This window comes from Sminthopsis crassicaudata, chromosome 4, assembly GCF_048593235.1.
Source record: "Sminthopsis crassicaudata isolate SCR6 chromosome 4, ASM4859323v1, whole genome shotgun sequence".
Classification (NCBI taxonomy): Eukaryota; Metazoa; Chordata; class Mammalia; order Dasyuromorphia; family Dasyuridae; genus Sminthopsis; species Sminthopsis crassicaudata.
The window spans coordinates 30,030,891-30,039,591 of record NC_133620.1 but is presented as its reverse complement, the minus strand read 5'-3'; the positions used below and the strand labels follow the sequence as shown (position 1 = coordinate 30,039,591).

General features: G+C 57.1%; 1 protein-coding gene across 3 annotated transcripts; it reads left to right on the top strand.

Moving 5' to 3' along the window:
• The first annotated feature begins 39 nt into the window (after positions 1-39).
• Positions 40-6,577, top strand: ARTN (artemin). 3 transcript variants are annotated; one of them, XM_074266154.1, is made up of 5 exons: positions 40-127; positions 705-841; positions 3,352-3,481; positions 4,328-4,466; positions 4,626-6,577. In XM_074266154.1, exons 3-5 carry the CDS (start codon positions 3,437-3,439, stop codon positions 5,099-5,101), a joined length of 660 nt encoding a protein of 219 aa, XP_074122255.1. In that variant the 5' UTR covers positions 40-127; positions 705-841; positions 3,352-3,436; the 3' UTR covers positions 5,102-6,577. The 3 variants fall into 3 exon arrangements, with proteins under 3 accessions (XP_074122255.1, XP_074122256.1, XP_074122254.1); XM_074266155.1 differs by lacking the exon at positions 40-127 and adding an exon at positions 2,632-2,738 and having other exon boundaries at positions 608-841; XM_074266153.1 differs by lacking the exon at positions 40-127 and having other exon boundaries at positions 608-841.
• The last annotated feature ends 2,124 nt before the right edge of the window (positions 6,578-8,701 follow it).

Below are 8,701 nucleotides of genomic sequence, written 5' to 3'. Positions count from 1 at the left end.
GCTGAAGGAGAGATGGAGCGGGGCTCAGCCCTCAGACGGGGCCCCAAAGCCCGCACTCCGGTCTGCTCCCCAGTGCCTCTCGGCGAGCCCCGCGGCTTCCTGGGCGCCCGCCTCCGCGAGCTGGCCGGTGAGTCCCGCCGCGGCCTCGCTTTCCACGGTGCCCGCCCCGCGGGATCTCCCCAGTCCAGGGCCCCCCGTTAGGCCCCCGCCCTCCTCCTGCCCGGCTCTCCGGGCCGTCCAGTGCGCCCGCCGGCAGCGCGGTCCCTCCCCGCCGCCTCTCGGAGTCCTGGCCCAAGGGGGCCCTCCCCCCATTCAGGGTCAGGATCTGGGGGCCCGGGGGAGGAGGAGGCGGCGGCTCCCGGGAGCAGGCCCCGATCGCCGGGCCGGCGTCTAGCTAGCAGTCACCTCCTGAGGCGTCCCGCTCCTTCCTCCCTTCTTCCTCCCTCTGGGCCGCGGACCCCTAATCCCCCGGCCCCCCCTCGACCCCCGGTCGGCGGCCGCCTCCTCCCACGCCTCCTTCCCTCCCGGCCCAGCCGGGTCCCGTCCCGTCCCGCCCCGCCCCGCCCCGCCCGGCCCTGCCCCGCGCTGCTGCCGGTGAGACCGCCCCCCGAGCGCCCCGGCCCCCAGTCCTCCCGCCCGCAGCCCGCCCGTCCCCAGCCCGCCCCTCGCAGGCGCTAGTAACTCGAGTTCCGTCGCGGCCTCAGGGAGCCCGGTCGGGCTCGGCGCGCAGCCGTGGCGGCCAAGCGGGCGGCAGCCCCAGGTGCGAGCCCCAGGTGCGGAGCCCGGCGTGGTCCTGCGGAGCCTGGCCCCTACGGGCGCCCCGGCCGCGCTGAAGGAGGAGGTGAGTACCTGCGTCCTCCGGGCTCCGCGGCCGGCTCCCGGACGAGCCGGGACGAGCCGGAGCAAAGGCCACCTGGGCCGGGCTGGGGGCGGGGAGGCGCTGCCCCTCCGCTCTCCCTCCACTCACTGGGGCAGGGCAGGGAGAGCCTGGGAGGCAGAGCTCTGTGGAAGTAGCAGGGAGGGAGGGAGGGAGGGGCAGCAGCATCTTCCCAGGGCAGGCCGGGCAGGGGAAGAAGGGAGCAGGGCTGGAGGATGCTCCCGGGAAAAAGACCCAGGGCTAACCCTTCCCCCAGGCTCCCGAGCCAGGGCAGCCCTAGGGAGAGAGGTCTCAGAGGCGGGAGCCTGGGCTGAACTCACTGCCAGGGGCCATCAGAAGTCCCAGGAGGCCAGGCTGTGCAGGTGCCCCCCGGGAAAGGGGCCTAGGGTAAGGGGAAGAAGATTTACCAAAGGCCTGGCTATCTAGGAAGGCTCCCTGGAGGAGGGACAAGGGGCAGGAAGGGGAGAGGGAGCTATCATCCAAAGAGAGGGGAAAGCCAACCTGAGCTGACCCCAAGGCCTTGGTGACCCCAAAGAGGGCATCCCCTAGGCCAAGCAGAACCGCCACCACATTCTCTGCCCCTCCCCCACCAAGTGACCATGGAAGCAGTGGGGCCCCATTAGGCCTTATGCCCACTCCCACCCCGGGCTGCCCAGTGCAGCCCCTGGCAGCTTAACCCTAGACCCAGAGGAGCAGCACATGGAGCGTGGGGAGTGGCTTCGGGCCGGGGGCTGCCCCGAGTGCCACCAGACTTTCTGCGGTTTCTGGGGGGGCAGTCCCACCAGGGAGCATCATCTGTAAGAGCCCCAGCCCGTGCCTGGAGGTCATTATGCCCACAGACCTGAGGGGGGGGCTTCAGGCTGTCAATCATGTCTCCTCATGGAGGGAAGGGCAGATTGGTGTGGCTGGGAGTGTCCAGTAAGCTCAGAACAGGACAAGTGTGGGCAAAACAGTGCCAGGCACAAAGGGGGCACTCCGTGTCGGAGCGCTAGTGTGCGGGCCAGGCCTGGAGGCCCAGAGTGAGAGGCTGGGGCCTGCCAGCTGGGCCAGAGCTTGGGGATTAGGGCTCAGGGCTAGAGGAGCCCAGCAGAGCCACGGCATGACCCAGAGTTCCAGAGCAGGAGCCCTTGGGGACATCCGTGGGTGCTCTCTGGCTGTGGTGGGTGGGCACATAGGCAGAGCCTTGCATCTTGAATCTGGGGAGTTATCAGGCTCCCCAACTCCCCCCCACGTCCCAGGACTTGGCAGGAGAGCCCCCAGCCTGGGCTCGAGAGCCTAGGGCCTTCTGGGGGTCAAGGACTGCAAAGGAGAGGCCGTTGCTGACTGCCCCCAGGCCTTGGCTCAACAACAGGTGGAGACTTCGGGAGGCCCGGCCGGCTGCGGTGCTGACTGCCCTTGCGATCGGGCAGAGGCTGTCACCTGGTGGCCACTCCGAGCTACAGCAGGGTTTCTTCTGGCCAGAGGAAGCCTTTACAAAATGCGTGGGGGTGTGGTGGGGAGACTGAGGCAGAGTGTGCCAGTGTCATCCAAACTTTGATCTGGGCCAAGGATCTGGCCCAGGTGGCTCTAAGGAGCCATTTTCAGCTAGAATGGCAGCTTAGATGTGTCCTCTCTTCTCTCCATGAGGTTGCCCTTGACCCCAGACCAGAGGTGACAGTCCTGGGGAAGGAGAAGGGGGGAGCACATAGTCCTTGCCTAGTTCTCCCTACCTATGTGTCTGTTTATAACCCTTGCCTCCATTTATTCCCTTTCAGCATCATCTCTAGCTGGCCTTCCCCCCAGACTGTTACCCATAATTCCCATTTCTCTGCACTCTGCAGCTACAAAGTGCTCTCCTTACTGCACAGAGCCTGTGAAGCAGGTAGCGTCCCGTCCTTTTATCAACTCATACAGGGATAGGAAGAAGCTGAGATACAGACAAAAGGCCTTTCTCCGAGTCCCCCGGCCCCCCAGGGCACAACTATGGCAAGAATTCACTTGAGCCTCCAGAAAGAGAGGGGGGCCCGCAGACAGAAAGCGGGCACAGGAACCCAGGCTAACGCCAGGCCTAGAGCCCCAGGCTCCCCTGAGCCCTACTTGGCTCATCAGCTTGGAGTTAGAGGCTTGGAAAGACCTTAGAGATCTTAGTCTCCCCCTTCCCCATTGACAGAGGAAGATGCTGAGGAATAAGTATAAGTATAGGCTTTATCTAAAGGCCTTTAAGGTTGGTTTTGTTTTATCCTCACAACAACCCCAGGAGATAGGTGCTATTATTATGTCCAATTTACAGATGAGAAAACCAAGAGAAACAGAGGGAGCGACTTGCCCAGAGTCACATAGCTGGTATATGTCAGTCTGGATTTGAACTCAGATCTTGATTTGGGTCCAGCATTCTGTCATTTCTATCTCTCAGGCGGCTTAGAGGGGGGTAAGGATTGCTCTTGAAGCCCCCAGAGTCCAAAGCAAAGCTCTAGATCTTCTGCTTCTCTTTTCAGGGTTCTTTTTCCATATGGTACTTGGGGGTGCTGGCAGCTAGAGGAAGGGTTAGAAAAGGAGGGGTTCAGAAACCAGCAGCCCAAAATGATGTGGAGAAGAAAGATCCCCAAGGACCCTCCCAACAGACTGGTAAGTGGGTCCAAGCCCCGGTCTCCCCCAGTCCCATCCAGGGGAGGGGCAACGATGAGGCTGGGAGGAAGGACCTCTTGGAGGCCAGAGGTAGAAGGTGAAGAGAGGAAGGATAGGAGGAGTCCCAAGTGAGAAGGTTATAGAAATGGTGGAGAAAGGCTGAGCTGGGGTCATCTAGCATGGGAAAGGGGAGGGAAGGTCTGATGGGGCTTTTAGCTTTAGATTCCTAAAGTTCAAGGCCAACCCTCCTCAGTCTCCTGTGGCTCCCTATTACCTCAAATATCAAATGGTGGTATTTGAGACTTCTCCCTCTGCACCTCTGCCTCTTGGCTTCCCTGGCTTGTTTCTACACTCAGCCCAAATCCTACCTTCTGCAGGAAACATTTCAAGCTGAAAGGCGGAGGAAGGGACAGTTTGGAGGAGAGTCAAGGGGGTATTGGTGGGGGGGAAGGTAAGACCTGAGGAAGGTCTTGGGCCTCAGGATAAAGTTGGGGTCAGGGGGTGGGGGTCAGCTGGGCTCCAGGCACTTGGTCCCAGGCCACTGGCCCACACTGCCTCACATTGAGCACTCACCTGGAGGTCTGGTGGGCAGAAGGGATGATGAACCAATCTGGAGAGGAGGAAGGGACCAACCTGGGGAGGGGCAAATGGACAGGGATGGAGCTAGCTTGGAAGTCTTGGCTGGACAGAACTTCTGGGGGGGCCGGCAGCCAGCAGAGAGGGCCCCGGGAGGCACTAGGCCTTTGACGCTAGAGGTGGGGCTTCAGTTGATCAGGGGAGGACTCCTAAGTGGGAGTAGAATCTCCTCCTCTACCACCTGTGCTCTCTTCTTGCTCCCTCCTGTAGGCACCCCTGTGTCAGCGCCAAGTCTGGGGGGCCCTCCTTCTGCTAGTGCTGCTGCTGATGCTGCCCCCGGTCCTCTGCAGCACTGGGCCCAGGGTGCCCCTCATTGGAGCCCTTACATCCGGTGCCCATGGCCTACCTGGTGAGTGAGTTGGGGGGAGGGGCGTGGAAAAGGACAGGAGGGAATGCCAGGACAGAACAGCTGCCTTTGCAGGCTCCTGGGGGCCAGGGAAGGTGGAAGCTGGGTGCGGTGGGAGTAGGCGGGTGTGGGCTTCCCAAGAACTCTGTCCCTCTCTTTCAGAGGCCATCCCGGGCACCCCTAAGCCCCCGAGAGGAGGTCGGGGGCCAAAGCCAGTGCTGTCACCCCTGCTCCAAGGCCAGGCGCAGGCTGGGGCCCGGGGCAAGCTGGGCCAACGGGAGAGAGTCCGAGGCCAGAGCCAGGGCCCCCGGAGGGCGAAGCTCGATTGCCACCTGCGCACAGAACTGGTGAGGGTGCATGAGCTGGGCCTGGGCCATGACTCGGACGAGCTGATCCGATTCCAGTACTGCAGCGGGGCTTGCCCCAAGGTCCGCTCCAACCATGACATCAGCTTGGCGCACCTCCTGCGCACCGGCCGCCTGCGCCTCCCTGCCCAGCCTGGGAGAGGCTCTGTGCGGGTGCTCAGCCACCCCTGCTGCCGCCCCACGGCCTACAAGGCCGTCTCCTTCATGGACGTCAGCAACACCTGGAGGACGGTGGACAGCCTCTCCGCTGCCGCTTGTGGCTGCTTAGGCTGAGGCAGCGGCCCCTCTCCTGGAGCCCAAAGCCATTGGCAGCCCACCTCCCTGGGCTACTCACCTGCCGGCCAGGCAGACAGGTGTGGAGAAGCCCCCAGAAGGCCTGCCAGACCCTGGGAGCAGAAGAGACAGACAGCTGCTGGCACCCCAAACCCGGGTCTTTGGCAGGGCAGCCACAGAGTGCTGGAGGAGCTGAGGGGCAGGTGCAATTTGTACCCCTGGTTTGAGGAGAGCCAGGTCCTGGAGCAGCTATTTATTACATAAGTTATTTATTTATGCCCCAGGTTAGAGGAGGGAGGGCCACCAGTTTAGGAAGCCAAGGAGGTCTGGGATGGTAGATGAGCCTTGATTCCCAGTGGCCCAGAAGCCAGCTCTGGGCACTGGATAGGGCCTGGAGGCCAGGACTGGACCACGGGGTTCTCCCTACTCCACTGTAGTGATCCCTGGCCACAGCCAGTTAGGGAGTAGGGAGGGGGACAAGTTCCCTGCTAGTCCTATGACCACAGTCCCTCTCCCTCTCTGAGCCACAACATCCTCCTCTGTCCGATAGGAATAACTGTCCACAGTCCCAAGGACCTCCCAAAGTGAGGAGGTCCCACTTTGTAACCTGAAAAGTACCGGAGGAAGGTGCCCCCCCAATGAACCAATATTACTGCTGCGGGTGGTTGTCTTTCGTCCTCTGCTGGCTGGGCCAGAAAACATTCGCACATACCTGGCCCTCAGGGAATGGCCTCTCAGTCAGTTCATGCCAATTACTGAGATGCCCATTCCTTCCAAGAATCAATCCCTCTGGCCAATGAAGACGACCCTGAAGAGAGCAGCAGCCTAGGGGCAGGTCCACTTCCAGCAGTCGGGGCTCCATCCATCTCCCAGACCTAGACCCTGGGATGGGGACGGGGACCTTCCCACCAGAAGTGATCTCCCAACCCAACTGCCAATGGGCAGCTCAGTTCTGGCTTCTCCCTCCCCCAACTTCAGGCCAAAGCCAGAGGTGGCCAGAGCTAAAAGGGCCCAGAGAAACCTCAAATCAAACCTCACTGAGAACCTTCTAGTGCTGTCCCCCAAAGTGGTTGTCCAGCCAAAGGACGCCGTGTTTAAGAAGGTAGCTGATGAGCTGAAGAGCTTCCTTCTAGAGGAGGTGATCAGCATGGAGGAGGGTCTGGAACCCGTGTCACGAGGAATCATTGGAGAAATGGAACATTTTTAACCTGGAGAAGAGAAGAGTTTGAGAGAGGGGGCCAGATGAGCTGTTACATTGTGAATGGATTTGATTTGAAGCACCAAGGTTTAGGGGAAACGCTTTCCTGATCCTGAGGTCAGAAGCTGTGGATTCAAATTCTGGGCCTGTCATTTGCTACTTGTAGGACTTGATTGGACCCTTTCCTTCCCTCTTTCCTCATCTGGAGCATGGTAGGATTGGAGTCTCTGAGGTGCCTGAATCTTGGGATTTTACAGAATAAAGATATTGGTCTTGGAGTTAGAGTCTCCGAAATCCTTTGTCATCAACTCTCGGTTCCCAGGTTTCTGCCCAGCCACTGGGAGCTTTCTCTCTTCCCTCTAGTAGGACTTTTCCAACCTCCTGGAAAATGCGTGTGGGAACTAAATATCCCGAATGATCAAGGAGCTACAGGGACTCAAGCCCTCTGTCATCCCCCTACTCAGGTGAACTGCTCTGTGTATATAACACAAGGATCACTACCATTTACATAGTTAATATTATTTGTTATATTATTATTGGAATCACATGTAGTTACTCTATAACTGTATAATTATATCACTACAAATTTCTATGACTTACCACGTGCCAGCTGCTGTTAAGTGATGAGATTGATGCAGTCAATTGGCACCAAATATTGGGGTTTGACATGAAATATTGGATTTCAGCCACGTGATGAATTTATAATGGCCATTCTCTTTGGCAAAAGGGTAGTTTATTGGTGAGAAGAGATACAATAGATACCAGGAATGATAATAGGATGGTATTTATTACTTAATTAGTTTATTAATTAATTAATGGTAATAAATGGAATAGGTTTGGAAGATCATATAGTTAGGAAGGAAAAGACAAGTTCCCCATGGAATTCACAACCAGGAGAAAGAGAACACACCACGACGTGGCGCCATTTACTGGCAGGCAAAATTTTAAAAGGAATTCAGCACCTACATGACTTAGCTAGCTCTAACAAGAAGAAAGAAAGCATGAGCATGGGGGGGGGGGGAAGGGATGGGGCAAGGAGAAAAACCTTGTGGGGCAGGGGGAAAGGGATGAGAGGAAAGGGGCAGAATGCTGAGTTGGGCTAACCCAAAAGGGACTCGGTAAATATGGCGTTGGCCGGGGGCAGATTTCTAGGGGATCTTACCTCGGGAGTTTGCCATGACCTGGCTTTTTATTGGATGCCATAGGGTGGGATGATCCTAGTCCTGCTCAGGGTGAGACTGTAAGGTTGAGCTGATCCCCATCTGCCATCTCCACTTGCCTCAGGGAATAATCTTATCTGTACATCGGGCTTTCTCAGCCACTGGATCTCATCATTAAGCACTTCACTAAGTTCTCATGTGAACTTTAACACAAGCTAGGAGCTCCATGGGGGCAATTATCCCTGTTTTATAGCTGAGGAAACAGAAGTCAAATGACTCGCCTAAGCTCCTGTAGCTAGCAAGTAGTCACTGGAGTGATGCTAGTCCTTTTCTTCTCCAAGGGACCATGACATCAGGGAGGTGATCCCGTAACATGCAAGGGAATTGGATGGGAGGGAGGGAGGAAGGGCTGGGCAAGGTCACTGGCCTCACTTTCAGGTTGACCAGGATGGCCCCAGAGGCAGGGGGAGAACTTGGCCTTTCTAAGCTAAGGTTTTTTACAGGTGTCGATTTGATGGAGGCAACACCCATTCAGTGATTAAGGTTTGGTCCCAATGGAGGCTAAGAATGACCTCTTTCACCTAGTAAAAAAAACAAAAAAACAAAAAAACCTAAATAAAGAAAGAAATCTGAGGAGGGGAAGACCCTCAAGGTGTCTGGACAAAACGGAAACGATTGCTATTTCATTCACTCTGTGTCAATTTAGACTCCCAAACAAGCTTGGCTGATAAAGCTGATATAAAGAGTAGAAGGAAGGCACTACTAGCAGGGAAGGGGAAGGCAGGTAGCGGGAGAATAAATCAGGAAAGGCTTCCCAGAGAAAGGAGGACTTTACCTGAGACTTGAAGAAAGCCAGAGAAGCTAGGACATGGAGATAGAGAGGGAAGGCATTCTAGGAGTAGGGCACGGCCAGTATAAAGGCCTGGAGTCGGGAGATGCAGTGTCTGATTTAGGAGTGGCAAAGTATATAAGTGTGGGGATGTCGGAGCTGGAGCAAGTTAAGGTGCAAGAAAACTTGCAAGGGATGGAAGAAACACTCTCTTCCCTGATGAAGCCTGGAAAGATTTTCTTTTACCTTCTCACAAGAGCAGGTGTCTAGGCTAGTAGGCACAATTTGGAAAGAGCAAAGACAGTCCCGAAGCACAAAGTCTCTCCTCTGATTCTGCATTAATTGGGTGTTTCAGGAGCTACCGAGTGTGGCTCTCCAATTACATCTCACAAATATCTCCTAATTCTCCCCAC